Raw genomic sequence first — 23,187 nt, 5'->3', positions numbered from 1 at the left:
GACAGAGGAAGTCTCCAGAAGTCATCAATAACTCCACAAAAAGTATTCCAGCTTGCTTGGGTGAGTTTTTGACCCAACAAAATGCTCTGCAGGAAGTAAATTCTCACGGTTACACTGCCCCCTGCTGGTCATTTGTGATCACTACCACAAAATTCCACCTCTTAACTTGCAAGTTGACAAAATGTGTTTCCATCAAAGATGAGCTTAAATTTTTATTCGCAACATCTTTACGTTAAAACACGACGACAAAAATGGACAAATTGAGCACAGTGGAAAAAAACAGCATAAATCTCAATGACTTCTCCGTCCGCGAGTAGAAAAAAAATGCTTTTTTTTTTTTTTTTTCCCTCCCCGCTGGCTGCCGTTTAAATTATGGAAGTGCATTTTCTTGTTTTTAAAACGAGTTTGTGGTCAGTGCCCCGTTGCACATCATAGCTCCGTATGATGACTTTCATCTGTCTCGGATACTGCTGGCTCCTCCTCTTGTTCTGATGACGCAATAACAACGAATCAGACGAAGAAGCTTCCCGTGCCGAACACGTTAAGAGTGACACAAACCTTCTTGTGGCTTTTGGACACACTCGCCATCATGGTCCTCGTAGCCGGCGGCGCAAACGCAATTGTAGCCGCCGCTGGTGTTGACACACTGCTGGTGCTCCTTCGTGCACGTCGGCTCAACCTGGGAACACTCGTCAATATCTAGTGTTAAAAAAAAAAAAAAAATGATGCCCACTTCCGTCAGCGTGGCTATTTAGGATCCATTTATGAAACGGCGCAAACCTGTGCAGGCGCCATCAACGTTGTGGTAGCCACCGGCGCACGTCTTGCACTTCTCTGCACCGGCTCCCGTGCATCCCGAGCACGCTTGATCACAACCTAAGAGACCCCGCCCCCCAAAAAAATAAAATAAAAGAGTCAATTTCCAGCTTAATTCAACAAAAGTGAGACGTGCACGTTTACCCTCGCAGGAGTAAGAGCCTTCCGTGTTGACGCAGTATTTGCCATCTTGACATGGAGGCGAGTCTTTGGCGCACTCGTCCACATCTGCAATCACATCCCAATGTTGAAATGAATGTCTTTGAAGGTGCTTTATTCCCTGAAATGGAGTCGTTCTACCAATGCAGGCTTCCTGGTCATCCTCCTCCCAACCGTCTTTGCACTGGTCGCAGTCCTGATTGGTCGCCCCGCCGCTGCACGTCTTGCAGGAGGAATGGCATTCTAATGGAGAGGCGATGCGGATTCTTCGGTGGGTGATTCCAAGGTGAGGTATAAAAAAAATATATAGATGTCGTACCCGTGCACAGGGAGAAGGAGTCGTTGCGCACTTCGTTGAAGTAGCCGTCGATGCAGTCCAGGCAAAAATCCCCCTTGTACTCCACGTCGCACGTGCACTCGCCGTCCCCTCCTCGGGTTCCGTCGCCGTCGCACTTGCCGTTGCCGTGGCACGGTTTCTCAGAGCCTCCGACACAAGCTTCGGACGCAAGTGGGTGAGTTGTAGCAACAAAAATGGAAGATTTCCAGTTAGGGCCCCGGGGATGAGTTTCCTCACCGTTGCAGTCGGGTCCAAACGTGCCTTTCGGGCAGCACACATTGATGGTGTCGATGCAGAACCATTTATGCAAATCAGGATGTTTCGTTTTCCTGCATGCCAACGACGGATTAAGCAGACGTTTCGAGCGGCATCTCGAGTACACTTCCACGCACCTTTTAAACCACCACGTCTCAAGCAGATCCTCGTGTTCCTCCAGCATGCGGTTGCACTCGAAGCTGCTGCTCTCACACAACCCCTCAACGATCTCCATTAGTCGAATCTCACTGTTCAATGCATGAGGAAAATGACAGTTTTATTTAAAAAAAAATATTCAAGCACAGGGCAACTATGGTTTACACGAGTGTGTTTGTATATATTGACCATGGATTATCCAAACTTTTTTGGGGGGGACTGAAAACGCTCTGAAATTCTGCAATGACGTCATACTCCAATGATGTGGTTTGATGCTTGCATATTTGTGACAGTGGCAAGGATGACCTGGACTTGGTTCTCACCTCGTCTCATATTTGGACAGCTTCCTTTCCTCCCAGGCTGTGTTGCCGCCCCCAAAATTTTGCTTTACAGTTTTCTCATAGCCCTAAAAGTAAAACAATACACCCAAACATAAAAGAAAAACAATCCAGATTGTGGAGTTTCCATTTAGATGTATTCATTCATTAGAAGCCAGTGCTTCCGACGTGCTCGCTTACCTTTTGGAAGTTGTCAGTAATCCGCTGGCAGGTAACACAAGCGCTTTTTAAATCCCTCTTTGCATTTGTGACTTGAATAAGTAAAAGAAAACAGGACAAAAGCCCGAGAAGTCGCAGCTCTGCACCCGTGGGCAGCATTTCACCGTTTCATCAGGACACACAGTCAAATTCCACCCCGCAACGAACTTGCTATGAATGTTGCTTTCGGAGAGCTGCACACAGCCGAGTAATTGTACCGTCTAGAATAAATAAGAGCTGGCGTTTAAATACAACGCACGATAAAGTCATATCTACATGCCGGCTGAGGAAAAGATGCACGACTTCCAGTTTTCCGCTTCAGCCTCCCTCGGTCGCTATTGTGGCTCGTGACGATTGGCTCTTTGCGCCTGTCAATCAAACGGAAAGCCAATCACCTGCCGCCACGCTCGGGACAACCAGCTCATTCCGCACGTGGAAAATTCACGAAGGCGGAATGTAACGATAAAACTCATTTCCCCCCCAAATAGATTATTAAATTTCAAACGAATGTCGTATTTAATATGATAAATAAAATAATGTTTTAAAAACACAGAATCGACTTGGTGAGGTCACATCCGGTTTAAGCCGGAAGTTGAGACCATCCAGCAGCTGTCATGGCTAAAAAAAGGAATGTTTGGAGACTCCCACTGTTAGTTTTATTAACGTCCGTGGTTCTGTTGCATTTATTCATCTGCCCGTTCACCAAAGTGGAAGAAAGCTTCAACTTGCAAGCGACCCACGACCTCCTTTATCACACATTTGATTTTGACAAGGTAGGAAGCAGCAGTTTTTGCAGAAGAAGCTAACAGGCTAGGCTAAAAGTGGACACAGAATTCACTAAATGTACTTTGGGTAAAAATCATGACATGGAATGTAAGTAAGGGCTGTAAATGTCTGTAGAATGTGAATTGTTCAACATGGGAATTAATATGGAATTACGCTAAAATTGTGATTTCTTTGAATGCCATAAATGATATGATGAATGTCGCAAAAAAAAAAAGTTTTTGGTATATTTTATTTTCTAATTAGGTAGATGGTAATATTTTTTTAATAGACCATTCAACATTCTGGAAGATAATAAATAATTTCCAACATGTCTTTAATTACCTCAACAGTTGGTTTGAGTTAGCTGACTACGTTTAAATTTAAATTATGAACATTTTGTCATTTAAAGAGATTACGTTTCAAGGGAAATGTGGAATTTGTGAAAAGTAAAAAAAAAAAATCACATTAAAATAGTTTCACAGCCCTTATGTTTCCTATTATTGCTGCTATTTTTTTTTTTTTCAGTATGACCACCATGATTTCCCCGGCGTGGTTCCCCGAACTTTCATCGGCCCCCTGCTCCTCTGCATCCTCTGCTCCCCTGTTGTCTTTCTGTCTTCTTTGCTTGACGCGCCCAAATTCTCCACGCAGCTCATCGGTATGACTCACATCTCACCGAAGAATCAGACGGCCGTCTTACAATGTCAGTTCTTGTTTATGTCCAGTCCGAGCGTCTCTGGGAGCGTGCGTGATCGCTGCGCTGTGGCACATGCAGCGAGAGGTGAGGAGGCAATTTGGCTCCACGGTGGCGCTCCTCTTCTGCCTGATGTGCGCGTCTCAGTTTCACCTCATGTTCTACAGCACCAGGACGCTCCCAAATGTGTTTGCGCTACCAATTGGTAAGATGCTCCGATTCTCTTGAGCACGGTGAAATGCCGGTTAGTGCTTCCACCTCGCGTTTGAATCTCGACTCATTTTGTCTTGGCAGTCCTGATTGCGTTCACCTCATGGATGGCTCGCAAGCACGGCGGCTTCATCAGCCTCTCCGCCTTCGTCGTCATCGTGTTCCGCTCGGAGCTCTGCATCTTGCTGGGTCTCATGTTGCTCGTGTCGCTGTTGAGCAGAAAGCTGCGCTTACTGCAACTTCTTTACTACGCCGTCCCTGCTGGATTGCTCTCATTAGGTTGGTGTGAGTCGAGCTGCGTACATTTTCGTCCGCCATATTTTGGAGTTTGACATTGTAAATTTTTGCAGCTCTGACTGTGGCGATCGACTCGTTCTTCTGGAGGAAGTTTTTGTGGCCGGAAGGCGAGGTGTTGTTCTACAACACCATTCTCAACAAAAGTTCCAACTGGGGAATATCCTTTTAATACACACTGACACCAAACACGTTCCTCCTAAAGCAGTGGATACATTCCCTTAACCCCCGTTTTAAACTTCACCCTTTCTGTGGTATTTCTACTCGGCTTTGCCCCGCGGCCTGGGCTGCACGCTGATGTTGGTCCCCGTCGGGCTGCTGGACCGGCGCATGAGGCTCCTGCTGCTCCCCGCAGTGGCCTTCATCCTCGTCTACTCGCTACTGCCGCACAAAGAGCTGCGCTTCATCATATACACCTTCCCCGTGCTCACTCTGGTGGCCGCGCGAGGCTGCTCGTTTATGTCGGTATACAAGCGGCACGCAATCGGACACGGATGAAGAAGTCACATTATAATGGGTTTTTTAAATTTTTTTTTTAGTTTAAGCAACTATCAGAAGTCGTGGACGTATAAACTGGGATCGGCGGTTGTGGTGGGCCAGCTGGTGATGAACGCGGCATACTCGGGTGTTTGCCTGTATGTTTCCCATCACAATTACCCAGGAGGCCGTGGGATGCAGGAACTTCACAGGTTGTTGCCGGCCACGGCAGGTAGGAACCTTTTTTTTATTTTTTATTAAAAAAAGAGTAGACAACTGGGCCAGGTCATTTAAAATAAAATAAGGTTTATAAATATAATTTGTATTGTCCCCATTTATATCAATTCCAAGGGATTGAAAAGGCATTTTAATTTGATGGTCCCCACCCACTTTGGACTGGGCCATACTGTTGAAAAAAAAAAAAAAACACAACAGTTTGTCGCATGTCAAGATGCTAATTGTATAACTCTCATTACGCTAATATTAAACCCACAAGCTAGCTTAATGAGTAAAAAGCATACCACCTAAGAAGTCTGCTCTGATTAATATGCGGCTAACGCCCCGCCCCCTTTTTTAAGAAGAAGAAGAAAAAAAAACATTTTACAGCTCTTGAAACATTGGTCAACCTCCCCAATAATTATCTTGACAATTGTTTTCCAAAGTAAAAGCAAGCATGTTTCCAAGTCTTATTTTGAAAAAAACAATTTGGAACGTAACGCACCCCTTTTTCATTTGTACAACTAATATGATCTTCTTCTCAGACGTCTTTGTTCACATCGACACTTACGCTGCCGAAACCGGAGTCTCTCGTTTCTTAGAGCAAAATCGACACTGGAGGTTAGTGACTTGTTCCTATTTTAAAAAGCCAAAACGACATATTTAGTCACGCAAATATCTTCTCAACAGATACGACAAACGTGAGGATCTGCACGCCGCCAGTCCCGACATGAAAATGTTCTCGCACCTGCTGATGGAGGCCAACGCCACCAAGATGGAGCTCCTCGGCGACACTCATCGCCCCCTAGCTTTTGTTCAAGGCTATGACGGCGTGGCGCGCCACTGGTCACGCTTCCCGCCTTTTAGCGTGACGTTGGCAAGCAAAACTGTGCTGATGCAGCGGACCACGTTTGAGGGGTCTCGTTAAGGAGTCAGGTGACCGGCGTTCCCATTTCATCTTCTCCGGCCGGGGTTTTCGTGAATCCAAAGTGTTTTTTTGTTAACTTTAGGTGTCAACAGTGCCATCTACAGGACTCAAAAATACAACTGGTTCATGAAGCAAATTTGAAGCTTCATTTTCCCCCATCACTAGTTGGATGGCTGCGAAAAGTTCTCTGCTTTTCTTTCTGACATGCATATTTTATACAGAAAAAAAAATAAAGCCCAAATTGAAATGAGTTCGAATAAAACCTGATTACTAAAAAAAAAAAAGTCAAATGCACGCATGTAACGTAAGGAAAACCTTTATTAACAAACGGTCGCAACATTTGCGTGGTTCCAGTTTCAATGCTCAACATTTATCAAATCAAGTTCAGAATTTTCGTATAAAATGTACAATTCTTTACTCAAACCCATAAATTAATCCCCCCCTGAACAAAAACCGAAATTGTGCTTTCGAGACAAATTGGAAATTCTAAACCTCTCAATTCTGAAAAAACATCTGTCATATTAAAACAATTCAGTCAGTTACCCAAAAAAAAAATTCAATCTCTAAAACGACAGTACCATGAGCCACAATTTGAACAATGAAAATTAAATAACATTAACTTAAAAAAAAAAAACATCTTTTCAGTCACAGCATTTATTTTTGGGCCACGTTTTCCCTCAAGAAAACTCTGCATCAGTAATCAAGACGGTTTGAAAGCAAACCTGACGTGGATTGCGCTGATTCAACACAATATGTACAGCGTTTTGACCTGAAGTAGATTTTTTGGATAAGGCACAAGGAGAGAGCTGAGAGAAACAACAACAACACACTTAATCAGATGCAAACGCACGACCCCCCCTACAGCTCGAAAAACCCTCCCTCCCTGATACACCTCTAACTGAGACTTTTTATGAAAACTTCTTCAAAGAATTCGAACAGTAGTACTCACAATATAATTAACGCCCCCCGCCGTCCCTCATACCCGGCTGCAGCATTGAAAACAAACAAAAAGAAAAATCGGCGTATACGTGATACTGAACATCGCGCGATTCACAGCTATGTCACTTGGTCCTTGAACTTTTTTTTTTTCTCAAGTGAACGCTTCATTAATATTGAAAATAAATGAGCGGGAGGTTAACCTTGAGGAAGAGCAGCCCCTCCATGTTTTCCAAAGAAGGCCTGGGATGTTTGAGGGCGCAGTTGACGCTCGACGTGCTGAACAGCGCCTCCGCCGGGACGATGCTGGGAGGGCAGCCCACGTAACGGGCGGCTACTTTGGCGAGCTCGGGCCACAGGAACTTTTTCAGGTTCCAGTAGTCGAGCGGGTCACAGCTTTGATCAAGTATGTCCTCTTCGAGGTACTCCAGCACTGCTAGTTCCGAGGACTTTGGTTTTTCCTCGTGTTTGGCTTTTTGACGCAAGTCTGCCATCAGGGACCAAATGTTGTCTTTGTCCGGGGCCGACGCCGGGGCCTCGTCGCACCCGTTGAGCACCGAAGACTTTTCTGTCGAGGTAGAAGAGAACAGGTCCAGCTCCTGGATCAGGTCCTGCTTACATCGTTCTGCCTCTTCCTCTGTTAATAACGAAGTCTTGTATCGGGGGTCCAGCATCGTCGCCCAGGTGAAGCGCGGGTCGTGCAGCGTGGCCGACATCCTGCTCACCATAGCTTCTTTGAGAGATCGGAGCATGTTGTCGATGCCGACGGTCTCGTCGAACAGCAGGTCAATCTTTCGATTCAGGATGTGAATGAGTGGTATGACTTGTCCCAAAGTGGCAGTGCGGTTGCGGATTTCCCCGTAGGCGACCTCGAACGGTTTCAGCGCGTTGCAGACGGACTGCATCACCTCCCACTGGTCGCCGCTGATGATTTCCCTGAAATTGCACTCGATTGACATCTCGTCAATGGCTTTCTTTTGCTCGATGAGTCGCTCCAGCATTAGGAAGGACGTCCTCCATTTCGAGGGGATGTCCTGGATGAGTTGGTTCTCCGGTAACTGGTGGTCCCTCTGGAGCTCCACCAGCTTCTCCCTCGCCTTCGGCGAGCGGTGGACACGTTCGCAGATCTTCCGAGCGATACTCAGAAGGTTCTGAACCATCCTCTGACTCTTTATGGCTTCGCTAACGATGAGGTCGAGGGTGTGGCCAAAACACTGAACGGTAACATGGCCGTGGTCCTCCAGATTGTTTCTGATGTTGGCGTTATCTGTGACAGTGAAGCCTCGCTTCAGACCCGGTGATGTGATCCAAGACTCCCACAGGTACTCCAGCCGCTTGGGGATGTCATGCATGTCTTGATCGCAGTCTATTTGAGAAACGCTGAGAAGAGCCGAACAGTGAAAGTCTTGTCCTTGGGGTCTGACGCTGGATTCGTACGTAGCCCAGTGGGCGGTTAGAGTCAAGTACTCCTTAGTCTGGCTGCTGATCCAAATACTCGTTGTGAAGTGGACGACTCCGCCCTCAGCCTCTTTCAGATGGGTCAGCACAACATCCCGCACCTTTTCGTACATCTCCGGTATCGCCGTGCTGGTGAAGTAAGATTGGGGGGGGAGACAATACTGAGGCTGGAAGTACTCGAGAAGTCTGCTCAGTCCGGCGTTCTCCACCACGGCGGATGGCTGAAGATCCAGCGCAAGCATTTCGGCGATAAGTTTGGTAATCTTTTGGGCAACGGGGTGGTGTTCGCCGAACCTCCCGCGGTTCGGTTCCGTTTTGTAAAGCGACATATCCACCCGCTCTTGTTTGACGTGAATTCCAGCAGACGGTGCGTCACCTGAGATAGCGTTGTTGCTTTCCAGAAAATGTCCATGAAACCTCTGCATGTGTCGGAAGAGGCAGCTTGTGCCGAGGTTGGTGGTCTTTTTGCCTCTGCTAATAGTGCGGCCGCAGTGCAAACAGACCACCTTGGTGGGGTCGGCGGGGGAAATTGAAAAGTGGTTCCACAGTTTGGACGTCTTCTTGCTGAAAACGGTTTGTGGCTTTTTCTGGCTGGCTGGGCTTTCAGTTTCTTTGGCCGAAACTGCGTCTGGGGTGTTCATGTAGGGGAGAGGGGAGGGCTCCTTGTCGTCGGCGACTTTTTGGTTTTGGAGGACGTCTGGATGGCGCCTCATGAGGTGCCTCATTAGACAGCTCGTACCAAAGTCCCCCCGTTTGCCCCGACTGATGACGCACGGGCAGTACCGGCACAGCGCTTTCATCTGGTCAACCGGCGACACGACGAAATGTTGCCAAACTTCAGACTTGACCCGTTTCATGATTTTCTTGTTTTGCTGGAAAATGACGTGGTTCTGATTGTGGCTGGGAGCGTCGGAGAGATCACACGGGGAGGAGGTTGAGGGCGTATCGTCCCCGTGAGCGCTGAAGGGCAGATTGAGAGAGGACTCCTGGTCAGTCAGAAGCATCGCCTCGTCAGATTCTTCTTTGATATCCAAGTTTTCCACCATCGTCGGCGGCAACTCGTCTAATATCGTTTCTGGCGACGAGGGAAGAAGAGGCGATTCCTTTCTTATGTCCAGCGGGTCGTGCAACAGTGAACGGGACAACATTGACGGCGAGTTTGAGTAGGGCGGAGGAATGTGATTGCCCAGTCCATTTTCCTCGGTGACAACCTCCTTGTGGGCCCTCCACATGTGACGGATAAGACAACTCGTCCCGAGATCTTTCCCGTTCTTGCCTCTGCTGAATTCGTTCATGCAGTGGATGCATACCGCCTTGGAACTGTCCACGGGGGAAAGGTAGAAGTGTTTCCATACGGCCGATCGCCGACGGGAACTCGAGTTTTTGGGGTTGCTCGGAAGGCACGACCCGCCCTCGGGTATCTCTTCGAGGTTGTTTTCCCCGGAATGTAAAGATTCAAGCGCAAACGGTTCAAGTTTCGGTTCGACTTTGGACAACACTTCTTTGGATGACAGGTCTGAGTTATCAGCCGAAGATGTGGACGGCGACGTGTTCTTTGACCCGGGATACATCGAGCTGTTTAAGTCTCCGTTTTTGGGCGAGTTTGGGGAAGGCGGGATTAACGAGGAGGGCAAGGTACTCGGATTAGGTGTTGGTGCGTCCGCTCCTTCTTGGTAAAGCATCTTCGGGTGAGCCCGTCGCACGTGTCGCATCAAGCAGCTCGTACTGAGGTCTTTCTCATTCTTGCCCCGACTAAACTCTTTCATGCAGTATAAACAGATTGCTTTGGTATTGTCCCTCGGCGAAATGCAGAAGTGATTCCATGCTGGAGATTTTTTCCTGGGGTTGCTTTGACTTCTCATCGATGCCAAAAGGCTCTGAGTGACAGCATCCATGGCCACATCGTAAAGAGTGCTTGTGTACCCACTTAATAAGTTACCGTAGTCGTCCCCGTCTCGACTCAGAAACGGGGCAAACGAGCTGCCGAACGAGAGTCGTTCAAAATCTTGCGTTTCGTCCTCTAAATCGTTTGTATCCCGGCTTTCATCTTTGATATGCTCACTGGGCTCATTTTCATATTTTTCAGTCTGCGTATTTTCATGTGCGTGGTTGCTGAGCCATTTGTTGGAAAAGGATGGAGACGCCGGATCCATTTCTTTTTCTGCGTCCGACTCCAACTGTCGATCACCCTGAGAAGAAAGCTGGCTCGCTCGGAAAAGGTCTTTATCCAGTGTTTTCGGCGCGCAGGACGACTTTGCGTCCGTTGTCTCATGAGGCTTCATGCTGTATGATTTAAAGACGTAGCCGTCCTGGCCCTCGATTTTCAGGCAGGTCCCCTTTGCCTCTCGTTTCTTTTCCAAGGAGCCGTTGAGTGACTCCTCACCCGCGCCCGATGCGTCTTCCTCCCGGTCCATGGCGGCAGCCCAAAGGTTTCTGTTGTGTCGTCTCGTCCGCCGTGTCAGATGGGGTCACTTCTTTGTCATCGGCCGGGCGGTTCTCAAGCAGGTGTCGTTATGTTAGTGCGGCTGCTCGGGTCACAGGATGCCAGCTTGTCCCTCGCCATTTATGACCCAAATAGTTCCACCTCGCCGCACACAACCTAGAGAGGGGAAACAAGGTCAGAGTCCATTCTCTTTCTTGCTATGACAACAGACGATATGTTTATAGTGGGTTTTCGTCTCCAATTGCATCATCGTAACTCAAACGACCCCTTTAGACTCGGTTGAATCACATCTCAGATTCGACACTTAAAAATGTGATTTTGTCGCTGTCGGATAGCTGTGAGTTTACTTCCTGTGCTCTTGCGCAACACTTAACGGCTGACGAGCATGACTCATCCATGATGTGTAGCGTTTTACCAACCTTTTCAAAACGGATAGCTGCTTCTTGGGTATAGCCTAATACGAAAGACCACTACGGTAATTACACGTGTGAAATTTCAAATGTGCATGAAATGACCACTTCAAAGGCATCTAAAATTCTCCAATAAATAAATTCATGAAAAAAAATGGACTGCCGAAGTACATGCCGACAATAATCCTTAAACTGCGCTAGACAAGTTGAGTTTTTAACTCATTCACTACCAGCCAAGTTAAAAAAATAAATACATAAAATAGACTGACGTATTTATCCGTCAATGGTAGTAAATGAGTTAAATGAGGTATCGGTGTTTCAAATATATTGGTGGATATTTTTCGCTGTAACTTGTGAGCCGAGCGGAGAAGGAGGAGGTTCCCCCGAATAGAAGACGGAACGAAAAGGTTGCAGAGAATGTTGAGAAATATCGGCGTTACACCGGTTTACTCAATTTTTTTTTGCAATTTTCCTGAGCCACTTTCTGTAGGTGATGTACAAAATAAATCCCGTTTTTTTTTTTCAAATTCTTGTTTTGTTGATCTTGGCGCCTATTCCAAAAAAAGACTCAGCCAGTTGACGGATTGTCATTTTTGGGAAATGATGTCACAATGCTACTTTCATGTTATTATTTTATCTAGTCAATAATTAATCATTAGTTTGTCTGACGACACTCGTCATGTTAACGAAATATCCCGATGTAACCTGCCATTTTTTCAAAAATATTTACATTAAGAAATAATCATTTCTACAACATACCTAGAAAATCACAATGTCCTATTACTGGTGAACCATTTTTAGAACATGCTCCCGGGCTGCTCATCTGGATTCTTGCCTGAGGACACCATGTTGGCGATCTGTTTTAGGATGTGGGGGGGAGGGAGGGGAAGCCCAAGTACCCTTGCTAAAAAAAAAAATAAATAAATAAAAAAAATCAGGTAAGCACAGGGAGAACTCATCAATAGAATATTTTGTCAATTTGAAAGTTTACTGTTGTTGTGATGACAAAACTATGACAAGACATAAAATATAATCAAAGACCAGGGTAAGATAAAAAAAAAAAAAAAAAGAAGAATCACTAAATGAGACATCATGGAAACGTATATTTGTTAACTGGCCTGAGTAATAAAGTACTGTATTAAACCGTTGTAGCTGCGCTTACGTGTAAATAAACATAGCATGTTGCTAAAAACACGACTCTCGCAGATAAGACCGCTGTGATAATTTTCATTCCGTTTGATTGCGTTCATAAAGGATGGTTGAATATTAATCATCACTACAGGAAATAGAAACAGCAAGAGATTTCGCAAGTGCTTTTTGACAGCAAGCTTTTCCGGGTTTGGCTCAAGCGCTAGTCCGAAAGAACAGAATAGATGACCACTTTAAAACAAGTTTTAATAGATTTAGTTCGAAACGTGGCTTGGCAACACATTAAAACAAAGCGCGGGTCAGAACGCGCTAATAATAAACTAGTAGTTACGACGCACCATCAGTAAACATCTCACGGTGGCTATCCTTGTGCTAACTCGGTTAGCCTCGAGGCTAATGCACCCCCCCCCCAAAACAAACAGGGAGCGTTTAACACTGTTATGACGCACCATAGAATGCCGTTTGGCTTTGGATTCGGAGTGGCCCCTAAACCGAGTTCGGCTGTTCGGTACCGCGCCGTGGCTGACTCGCTTGTTGGTCACCAGCTAGGCCGTACACGGGGACAAGCGAGCTAAACCTGGCGAGGCAGTACCCGGTTGAAACCAAACCTAGCTCGCATCAGTTCTCCCCAACGATTCGTTTTTTTTTTTAAATCGCAACCCCCCCCCCCCTCCCCGCGCGGATTCGGACCAGTTTGCGGGCTTACCGTGAAGTGCTGCTACACCGTTTCGGCCCATGAACGGTTAAACGTGACACATTGGAGTGAACCGTACGGGGGGGGGGGTCACTTTGTTGCTTTTGTCTGCACGTTGGGCCGGAGCAGCTCCACACAGCGTCGGACGGAAGGAACAGGTTTTCGTGATGTCAGCGAAACGGCAAAAAGGGGGTGGGGGTGTGATGTATGGTCAGTCGTCGCGCGACAACTCTTTGATGCTCGTCCGCGGAGCACTTGTGCGTGACTTTGAGTTGATTGTGAATCTTTATGTGGGACATGGCAACGCTCGGCGTTGACGCCATTTAAAAGACCTGGAAGGGCTTCTCGCTCGTTCACTTTCAACGTGTGCTGCGTTCACTGTCATTTAAAGAGCATTCGCTATCCGTGCTTCGTGGTAGGAACGCATAGATACCCGCGAAAGTTTTATTTCTCCATTTATTATTTATTTTTACGTTTGTGAATAAAATGTTGTTAACAGAGTGAGGAGCTGAAGTGGGTTGGGGATGAATAAAAAACATTTTTGTGTCCACTGTGTGATGTTTATGATTCAAATGACCCAGCACATGATGGGGAAGTAAACTCACCGCGGTCGGCTCGCGTTCGGTACCCGGGTCGGGCGCTTTGTCTTTGGGTTTAGCTTTTGAGTCTGTGCGTTGTGTGTTGCGTCGTGGAAACATTGCGTGACAGATGGGGCTTTTGTGTGAAATACGACTCGCTACCAACATGACCTCCGGCGTCACGCGTCGAGCGGTGCGTGCGGTGGGAGTTGTCTGCTGAAAATGCATTGTTGTGTTGGGGGGTGGAAGAGCCGCCCGGGCTGCTGCTTCTGCTGCGATTCCCTCCGGTTCGATCGGCGCCGAGCCATTCTCACGATTATGAACGGCCCTTTAAAACCGAAAACCAGCGCGGAGCTCATCGCCGAACTCGATGCCAAATACGCTCCTCTCCCTATTCGCGTTTGAATTAAAACGTCGATTTTGGATGAGAACTCGGTGTACGGAAACCGAGCCACTTAGCAGGCCGCGTCGCCATTGCTTTGTAAGGCTGCTGGCGAGCTAACGCTGTTGGACGAGCTCAGGTATGTGCCTTTCGTTTAATTCCCCGCCATGCAAAAACACTTAACCACCGCAGCATCACCCTAGAAGTTTTGCAAACATTATTTTTTAAAGGCTTTTATAGAGTTAGACTATTATTACTGGGCATTTAGCTCTTCGTGCTAACGCCAGCTAGCTTTCTCCTGTTATTGTTAGCCGCTCAGCTATTCGTGAATCCCTAAAAAAAAGTGCTTTACTCTTAATTCTCTTTGCATTATCAAATGTTGGCGAGTGCAAACTTGTCCAGTGACCAACCGTGTCCTCCTCCAACTGCAGTGAAATCTCTTCACCGAACTGCAACTTTGCAAACTTTTTTTAAGTATTGCTCTAAAAGAAACTATTGAAGTGAAGCCAACGCACATCATTTACATATACAAATAAAAAGGCCACAGAAAGTTTTTGTACAAAAATGATTTGATTTGAATTTACTCACAAATGAAGTTTCTCACTGTGAAATCTGGGCCTGCGTCACTGATAAAGTGCATGTAACACACTTTTTTTTTTTCTGTTGTTTGAACGCAAATAAGTGAACACACTGGTTAATTGTAAATTCTGCCATCTAGTGGAAGATTAGGACTATTCATTCAATTATAGCAATTATATCTTCCTCTATCTTCACGTGAGTATGAAAAAAATAATTTTAATGTTGTGGGTGCCTTGGCGCAATAAAGTTTGGGCAACACTGACATAGCCGAGCAAAGATACAGTATTTATAATGAGTACTTTTTACTTTTCCGCCGATCACCTGATGATCTCTGAGTAGGAATTACTGCTCTACTTATATATAATTTTCCAATTAGTATTCGCAGATGTAATTTTAGTTTGTCCAGTGAGCTGTTTTCATTAAGCATCCTCGTCCCATTAAAAGGGCAGAATATAAATCTGTATTTTTTTTTTCTTTGCAGAAACAAGGAGCACCAAGATGAAGAAGAAAGCCCGGAACCACCGCGTCTCGGCTCCAGTGAGGCCGCCCTCGCCCATCAAGCCGTCGCCCAACAAACAAATCCTGACGTACGCTCAGGCGCAGCGCATGGTGGAGTTTGAGCTCGACGGCCGCATCCATCGGCTCAGCGTCTTCGACCGCCTCGACGTGATCTCGGACGGAGACCCCGTCTTGCGGGAGATGCTGGAGTGCGCCAACAACAAGGAGAACGCCGACAAACCGCAGCAGCAGGTTCTGCTGAGGTCGGTTCGATTAAAAAACAATCAGGAGAAGAGAAAGGCTGCCCTGGGCATCACGACTCAGAAAGGAGGCGGCGGACATCCTGTCGCCGCTAATCCTGGTCCCAAACTTCCTGAGCCCAAATTTCGGACTGTGGAATATAACCTGCCTGCCGTTCCTAAACGTCATTCTTCGTATTACAAATACAAAGAGAAGACGGAGGAAGAGCTCGACGAGGAAACGGAATACGACATGGACGAGGAAGATTACGCCTGGCTCGACTTGGTCAACGAAAAGCGGCGCAGCGAAGGCGCCAGTCAGGTCTCGTTCAACGTCTTTGAGTTCCTCGTCGACCGCTTTGAGAAGGAGTTGTACCTGGAGGGCTTGGATAAAGGCAGCGAAAAGCAAGCGTCCGTCGACGACGACACGGTCTGCTGCATCTGCATGGACGGCGAGTGTCACAACAGCAACGCCATCCTCTTCTGCGACGCGTGCAACGTGGCCGTGCACCAGGAGTGTTACGGCGTCCCCTACATCCCCGAGGGCCAGTGGCTTTGCCGCCACTGCCTGCAGTCGCCCGCGCAGCCCGCCGACTGCATCCTCTGCCCCAGCAAGGGCGGCGCGGTGAAAAAAACCGACGACGACCGCTGGGGCCACGTGGTGTGCGCCCTGTGGGTCCCCGAGGTGGGCTTCTCCAACGCCACCTTCATCGAGCCCATCGACGGCGTGCGCCACATCCCGCCGGCCCGCTGGAAGCTCACGTGCTACCTGTGCAAAGAAAAAGGCGTCGGGGCGTGCATCCAGTGCCACAAAGCCAACTGCTACACCGCCTTCCACGTCAGCTGCGCCCAAAAAGCCGGCCTCTTCATGAAGATCGAGCCCGTCAAAGACCTGACCGAGTCCGGCGAGCCCACCTTGTCGCTGAAGAAGACGGCCTACTGCGGCGCGCACACGCCCAACGGCTGCGTGAGGCGGAAACTCACCATTTACGACCAGGCCAAACACAAGAACGGACTGTGCGGGAAAGGCCGAGGCGCCGCGCGATGGAAAGGGAAGCAGACCAAGAAGACGAAGAAATCCGAGTCTGACGTTGAAAGTGAGGCGCCGTCTCCTGCTGCCGTGCCGACGTTTCCTTCTCACAGGTACCACAACCTGCCAGTGCTGATTTTTCATATTTTCTGTTGATAGAAACGCTGTTGCACAACAATTTGAATGCACTGTAATTCCTTTAGATGCCACAAGATGGCGGTAAATCGTTTAAAATGGAGAGGCTCATTAAAAAGGATTTCAATGACTTTTTATTTACAAATTAGTGTGTCAAGGTGAATTATTAATTACATTTGTATTTGTTAAATTATTCCACATGAACAAATCGCTATAATACCTTAAAAGCGCTTACAAATGCAAACTGAAACTTTTCACTTGTCATTAAAATTTTGGGCTTCCGCACACAATAAATGTTGGGAAATACGAGTGAATTTTCACGGCAAAGTAGAAACGACGCCTGACTGATGTTCACTGACGCGTTCCAAAACTGCCAACAAAACGGGATGTGTCCAACGCAGACAAAAAAAACCCACAATTGATTTAAGATAATGACAAGATGGCACAAAATGGCGGCAATTTTTAAAATTTATTTAATTATTTTTTTTTAATAAGTTTAGCTAGAACAGAAAACATTTTTCAGCTTTTTTTTTTTCATTTTTTTTAATAACGACTCAATTTATTGCAAAGTGTCACACAGCAATCCTCAAGCTTCCCTGAAATGATACTGAATTATTGAAGCGCTCTTGATTTTCTGTACAATCTTTTTTTTTTCCCGCCGTTGTGACTGGCGCCGTCGGGAATGAGTTGAATTTTATGTTTTTGTTTCTTCGTGTCCTCGCCAGGTTACAAACCATCCTGAACCAAGTGTCTGTCCAGAAAAAGAAAGCCTTCGTGGAGCTGGTCCTAAATTACTGGACTCTTAAACGTCAATCCCGGAACGGGCTGCCGTTGATTCGACGTCTGCAGACGAGCCTGCAGTCCCAGAAGAACGCGCAGCCGGTTTGTTCATCAGTCAGTCCTTCACAAGAGGACTTTTGCTCTTCTTTTCTTAACCCGGCTAGCTCGTAGAACCCATCCCGCCGCTCGCGCGTTGTGAAATAGCGCCATTTCCTCGTCTTGCGCCGCAGAAGCAGAACGAGGAGGAAACGCGGGCGTTGAAGGAGCAGCTGAAGGAGTGGCACCGGCTGCGGCACGACCTGGAGCGAGCCCGGCTGCTGCTGGAGCTCATCCGCAAGCGGGAGAAGCTCAAGAGGGAGGAGGTAATCTGAAAAGTTCCCCGGAAGGGGTATCGAAGGTGGGCTGATGTTTTTTCGCTTTTTGTTTCAGTTGAAGTTCCAAGAAAGCCTGCTCGAGATGCAGCTCACTCCGTTTAGCATCCTGCTCCGTTCCGTCTTGGACCAGTTACTGTTGAAAGACCAAGCCCGGATCTTCACCCAGCCGGTCGACGTCAGCGAGGTATCGATTTTGAAATTCTTATCATCGAGCGACCGAAGACACGACGGGATAATGTCTGCAACTTTCCCCGTAGGTGCCGGACTACCTCGACCACATCAAGCGTCCGATGGATTTCTCTACCATGCGGCAGCGCCTGGACGCTCAGAAATACAGCAACTTTGACCAATTCCAGGAGGACTTTGACCTCATCGTCAACAACTGCATGAAGTACAACTCCAAGGATACTTATTTCTACCGGGCCGCCGTTCGCCTTCGAGATCAGGGCGGGGCGGTGATTCGGAAGGCGCGGCGGGACGCCGAGAAAATTGGTTTCGACGCAGTCAGCGGCATGCATTTGGACGAGACGCCCGAATTGAAGTCGTCGACGTTCTCGTGGGAGGACGGTAAAAGCGCAAATAAACGCTCGATTTGTTACATCTCACTATACGAACGCTCTTATGTCATTTTTTTATTTTTTTTTCCCGCAGTGGATCGCTTACTGGTGCCATCTAATCGCCGCCATTTGCCGCTGGACAAGCAGCTGCAGCAACTTCTGGAGAACTTCGACCTGACCTGCGGCATGAAGTCCAGCCCGTCGCGCAGCAAACGCATCAAGCTGCTGAAAAAGACCATCAATGACGTGCGCAGCGACATGAGCCTGAAGAGAATCCAGCCCTCCCTGCACCGCCGCCACCGCCACAGCGGCGGCGGCAGCTCGTCCGCTGTGGCGACTTCGGCGGCGGCATCGGCGCGAGATGCGGCGATGCTGAAAGAGGAAAAATGGAAACCAAATGGGCATTTCCAGGATGACGAGGGTATGTATGTTGTCAATTTTTATTTTTGTTTGTATTGCATCACATTGGATTTAACTCATTCACTGCCATTGACGGCTCAAGACGTCAATGATCAATTTTTTTTTTTTTTTTTAACTCGGCTGGTTGTGAATGAGTTAATTTATAATAATTATTATATTATATAATAATTTATAATAAATAATTTTATTTATAATAATTATTATATTATATAATAATTTATAATAAATAATTTTATTTATAATTATTATTATATTATATAATAATTTATAATAAATAATTTTATTAATAATTATTATTACATTATATAATAATTTATATAATATTTTGTAGAATTATTAATTATTCTATACATTAATAATTAATAATTTCATTAATAAATTTTTCCAAAATCTTTTTTTTTTTCCTTCTTTCCCCCCCCTCGCCCCAGCAGACAAATCTCTCCCGCCTAAACTCGAGCCCTCCGACGCCATTCCCCCTCTCATCCACTCCGACACGGACCCCGAGCCCCCGACCCTCAAACCCATCGACGCCACCCCAGATTACGACGACAAAAGTCACGGCACGCGCGCCATGTTCTACGGGGACCGAGCAAACGACCCGCCGTCCCCGCCGCACCTGAACGGCCACTCGCACAACGACCTCGCCGATTCGTTATTCGACGGCGACGTCAGCGTGGTGGCCACTTCCACTTTGGCCGAGCCGACGGGCGGCGTCAACCGGCGGACCGCCGTGCTCTTTTGCAAATCGAAAGCCGCCAGTCCACTCAAGGCCGCGAGAGGCCGAGACGGCAACGGCGAGGCTGAACGCAAAGAAAGCGAGGAGGAGGAGGCGGAGGATGACGAGGGCGACGACGCGCAGCTGGCTTCCAAATCTTTCCTGTCGGTGGTGATTCCACGACTGGAGACGTTGCTTCACGGCAAAAAGAGGAAGCATGTCGACGGCCACGAGGAGCTCGAAGAGGACGGCAAGTCTCCTGTTAAAAGACCTGACATGGGTAGGCGGATCGAGCAAAGTCATGCCGGCATCGGGAATTCACGTCCGTTTTGTGTCCGCTCAGGGCTGTCGAGAAGTTTCCTGGAGGTTGAAGAGGAGAAAGAGCTCGGCCAGCCCAGCAGAGCTGTGGAGCCCCGAAGACGCTGCGCCTCCGAGTCGTCCATTTCTTCATGCAGCAGTTTACCAGGAGGCCCCGGGTAGCCCATTAGCGCACTTTTCATCTGTCCGCCATCTTGGCAAAGCCACTCAAGTGTGTATTTCATTTTTTGCGCTTGCCCCCAGTACCATTCTTAGTCTTCCAAAGTGCGGGAAAGGCAAACCAGCCTTGTTGCGGAGAAATACCGTGGATGACAAGAATGAGTTAATTGCCTGCATTGAAAATGGAAATTTTGCCAAAGCTGCTCGGATCGCCGCAGGTACGTTTGATTTTTGGAGTGTCTCGCCGGTGCATGTTGGGGCTTAACCTCAAGATATTTGCCATAAAATAGGCTTGTGCTCGTTTTTATATGCACTAAAACGACGCCTTGTCTAATAGGAAAGTAGTACTCAATTGTGCGTCCAGGAACTATGTTGAGGTGATGCGTCTGAAAAACAAACTTCATATGTCAAGTTTAGTCTGGCTTAAGTGAGTTTTTATTTTTCCCCTAAAATGATTATTACATCATTTATATTTAAGGGTAATATTGTAAAACGTTGAAATGATATTGAACTGTAATATTAATATTTTGGGGTTTTAGGGAAGGCATTTCTCCCATTATTTGTGACAGGACTCAGTTTTGAGTAAAAAAAAAAAAAAATGAACGTCAAAAATAACCTAAAAATCTCAAGTTAAATTTAATCAAAAATGCCGAAAGCTGCTCTTCGTAGTCCCGCAGCCAACTTCTCGTGACATTTGGCAGCGTGTGTCTGTCGCCGTGGCATCCAACCAGTCAACATCTGGACCACCCCTCATTTAAAAACTCATATTTGGCTCATGAGGTGCAATAACTGTCGTTGGATGTGAATTTCCTGCCCGTCACCGTCGCTGCTGTGTGTGTAATTTTTTATTTATTTTTTTTTTAAACCCACTTGTATCCTGTTTGGTGTTGTGTTCCCGCTTCCGTAGAGGTTGGCAACAGCAATATTTGGATGCCCGCTAGTGCTGCAACAGTTGCACTGGAACCTCTAAAGCTAGTTTGGGCCAAATGTAGTGGCTACCCTTCCTACCCTGCCTTGGTGAGTGTTTGGTTGCAAAAAAAAGCTTATGATAACCTCGATAAGATTTTTTTTTTGTTGTTCTTCAGGAAAAACTTGAATAGGATGTTTCCTAACCACTGAGTCACGACACATTTGTGTAAAGTGTAACCTCGTGTTACGAACTTAATTTGTAACACAAAACGTTCATAAACCAAGATAACGCTTCCCATTGAAATGAATGGAAATGCAATTAATCTGTTCCAGCCGCAAAAGTTTTACTTTTTTTGTCAGGAAAAAAATTTAAACAAGTGAAAAACACTTTAATCACTTATAAATAAATCATTACAAATATATTTACGTGATCAGCAATTTTTACATTATGCTGACATTCAGCATTTTCTTGCTTAATTAACTCATTCACTAGTAGGCCAGGTGAAAAGAATGCAGTTTTTGACGTCTATATCCGTCAATGGCAGTGAATGAGTTAACGACACTACATTCTAATAAATGGCGCAAGAACAACAACAACGTAGATCCAATCCAGGGAGCGTACGAATTCTGAAAATTGTTCATAAGCGGCTGCGATTTTTTTTTTTTTCCCCTCAAGGTTCCGACCGAATAAAAGCTTTTTTTTTCCCCGCCAGGTATCACTGAGTGCCTTTGTGAATAAATTGCGACTAAGCTATTTTTCAAGTATCGGTATAGAAATATTTATGTGGCGATGTGTTGTGAGATTTTTCTCAAATATGTGCCTTGGCTCAGTAAGGTTGTGAAACTCGGAATCAAGTGGCGCCAATGGTGCTCGGCGTGGATCGAGTTGCATTGCGCCACTTTGTCCTATAGGTGGCAGTCATTAACAGCTGGCCATTGATTTTGATTTCTGCATGCCGGACTAAAACGGAACGCTGCCTAATTTGATGCGCATTCCCTGTGAACGAAATGTATGCCTTGTGAATTTTAATTCATGTAACACGTAGATCATCGACCCCCACATGCCACGCGTGGGCTGCCAGCACAACGGGGTGTCCATCCCCATGCCCCCCATGGACGTGCTCCGCATCGGAGAGCAAATGCAGTACAAAGCCGACGAGAAACTCTACCTCGTGCTCTTCTTCGACACCAAGCGCAGCTGGTGAGTGCCGGTGGCGATTTATGCGTCGGAGCGCGCGGGTTGCGCTATGTTCCATTTGTCACGTTTGGATTTGATTCGCCAAACGATACTCGAAGGGTCACGCGTTAACTTAAGCTTGTTTTTGCCTTTAAAATATAATAGCGTCCGATGTTAAATCGCCATTTTGAAGACTGAAGAAAGAAACCTGCACAATGAAGTCTTGCCTGTAAACCCGGCGTGGGCAAAATATGGCCCGGGGGCCACATGTGGCCCATTCAACGTTTTAATCTGGCCCGCCAAACTTGAAAAAAATTAAATGAATAAACCTGTTTTATTTTCTAAAATACTCTGGTGTGTGAAACACAGATATTTTGTTGTATTGATTTTGTTCACTTTCATTTAAAATTAAATGATTTTTTTTTTTCTCCAATGAGGTGAGATTACCAAAACACTCCATCCATCTGCCCCTCTGTCAAATTTTAGAACCCATTGTGGGCCGCCAATCCAAAAGTTTGCCCACCCCTGCTGTAAACAGTTGGCAAACAGAGGGATCTAAAATGGCGCACCGCGACCCTCTGGTGGTGGTTTGGTGCATTACCACATTACCATAAATTCCTCCCAATGAAAAAAAAAAAATCAAATGACAACATAACATGACCTTTGCTCTGAATATTTTGTAGTCGAAAATAATTTTGATAACAAAAATAAAAAATAAATTAAAAAAAAAAAAAAAAGAATTAATCGTAAAATATTTATTCAGCACCGGTCCATAGGGAATATAATGCGGGACGATCTAATTATCTCCTCCCTCCCAGGCAGTGGCTTCCTAGATCCAAGATGGTTCCCCTGGGCATGGACAAGACCATCGACAAGATCAAGATGATGGAAGGCCGCACGTCCAGCGTCCGCAAGGCGGTCCAGGTGGCGTTCAGCCGCGCCATGAACCACCTGAGCATCGTGCAGGACGAGCCGGTCAGCGACCTCAGCGACGTGGACTGACGGGCTTTTGTCCCAATCTCGCACCTCTTCACGTACCTCTCAGCGAGTTCTACGGGGCCGCCGCCCCGTTGCCACTCGTACACACTCCTCGAACATGCTGCTTGAATGAATGTCAACCCCACCACCCCCCAGAACGCCGCCACCGTGGCCACCGTCTGTCCTCACCACCCGAGACGTTTTCCTTCGAAACATTTCAAGATGATTCAGTTTGGCTGCTGTGTTGCAATTTCATTTTTTACAATTTTTTATTTTTATTTTAAATTATCTCACTTTTTTTCCCACATGACAGCAACATTTCAATCATGGTCGCGTTTACGTAACGGAATCATCTCTATTCACAAACGCCTGCCTTTGTATTTAAACTGTAAATCTGTATAGTTGCTCAACACTAACTTATTTAGT

General features: G+C 46.6%; 4 protein-coding genes across 11 annotated transcripts; 2 read left to right on the top strand and 2 right to left on the bottom strand.

The window, feature by feature from the left end:
- Nucleotides 1-181: 181 nt before the first annotated feature.
- creld2 (CRELD disulfide isomerase 2) lies at nt 182-2,619 on the bottom strand. The gene is made up of 10 exons (XM_088288397.1): nt 2,242-2,619; nt 2,047-2,129; nt 1,705-1,815; nt 1,550-1,641; nt 1,295-1,471; nt 1,117-1,218; nt 961-1,044; nt 781-876; nt 559-699; nt 182-488 (listed from the first exon to the last, which is right to left on the bottom strand). Exons 1-10 carry the CDS (start codon nt 2,377-2,379, stop codon nt 430-432), a joined length of 1,083 nt encoding a protein of 360 aa, XP_088144523.1. The 5' UTR covers nt 2,380-2,619; the 3' UTR covers nt 182-429.
- alg12 (ALG12 alpha-1,6-mannosyltransferase) lies at nt 1,100-15,052 on the top strand. Of its 4 annotated transcripts, none has more exons than XM_088288395.1 (10): nt 2,813-3,032; nt 3,550-3,682; nt 3,750-3,923; nt 4,013-4,207; nt 4,279-4,383; nt 4,461-4,683; nt 4,762-4,931; nt 5,461-5,536; nt 5,606-5,851; nt 14,954-15,052. In XM_088288395.1, exons 1-9 carry the CDS (start codon nt 2,874-2,876, stop codon nt 5,841-5,843), a joined length of 1,473 nt encoding a protein of 490 aa, XP_088144521.1. In that variant the 5' UTR covers nt 2,813-2,873; the 3' UTR covers nt 5,844-5,851; nt 14,954-15,052. The 4 variants fall into 4 exon arrangements, with proteins under 4 accessions (XP_088144522.1, XP_088144521.1, XP_088144520.1 ...); XM_088288394.1 differs by lacking the exon at nt 14,954-15,052 and adding an exon at nt 5,926-6,093 and having other exon boundaries at nt 2,814-3,032; XM_088288396.1 differs by lacking the exons at nt 2,813-3,032; nt 14,954-15,052 and adding an exon at nt 1,100-1,261 and having other exon boundaries at nt 5,606-6,093.
- Nucleotides 6,144-14,538, bottom strand: zbed4 (zinc finger, BED-type containing 4). Of its 4 annotated transcripts, none has more exons than XM_088288389.1 (2): nt 14,482-14,538; nt 6,144-10,836 (listed from the first exon to the last, which is right to left on the bottom strand). In XM_088288389.1, exon 2 carries the CDS (start codon nt 10,649-10,651, stop codon nt 6,950-6,952), a length of 3,702 nt encoding a protein of 1,233 aa, XP_088144515.1. In that variant the 5' UTR covers nt 10,652-10,836; nt 14,482-14,538; the 3' UTR covers nt 6,144-6,949. The 4 variants fall into 4 exon arrangements, with proteins under 4 accessions (XP_088144515.1, XP_088144513.1, XP_088144516.1 ...); XM_088288387.1 differs by lacking the exon at nt 14,482-14,538 and adding an exon at nt 12,946-13,030; XM_088288390.1 differs by lacking the exon at nt 14,482-14,538 and adding an exon at nt 12,689-12,839.
- brd1a (bromodomain containing 1a) lies at nt 14,971-23,033 on the top strand. Of its 2 annotated transcripts, XM_088288384.1 has the most exons (12): nt 14,971-16,352; nt 17,100-17,256; nt 17,385-17,516; nt 17,584-17,712; nt 17,786-18,095; nt 18,180-18,506; nt 18,937-19,500; nt 19,564-19,696; nt 19,782-19,915; nt 20,605-20,714; nt 21,653-21,807; nt 22,602-23,033. In XM_088288384.1, exons 1-12 carry the CDS (start codon nt 14,971-14,973, stop codon nt 22,783-22,785), a joined length of 3,717 nt encoding a protein of 1,238 aa, XP_088144510.1. In that variant the 3' UTR covers nt 22,786-23,033. The 2 variants fall into 2 exon arrangements, with proteins under 2 accessions (XP_088144510.1, XP_088144512.1); XM_088288386.1 differs by lacking the exon at nt 20,605-20,714 and having other exon boundaries at nt 22,602-22,767.
- The last annotated feature ends 154 nt before the right edge of the window (nt 23,034-23,187 follow it).

This window comes from Idiotropiscis lumnitzeri, chromosome 2, assembly GCF_059441095.1.
Source record: "Idiotropiscis lumnitzeri isolate Australia: NSW breed Sydney's pygmy pipehorse chromosome 2, RoL_Ilum_1.0, whole genome shotgun sequence".
NCBI lineage: Eukaryota > Metazoa > Chordata > Actinopteri > Syngnathiformes > Syngnathidae > Idiotropiscis > Idiotropiscis lumnitzeri.
This window is presented reverse-complemented; position numbering and strand designations above follow the sequence as displayed.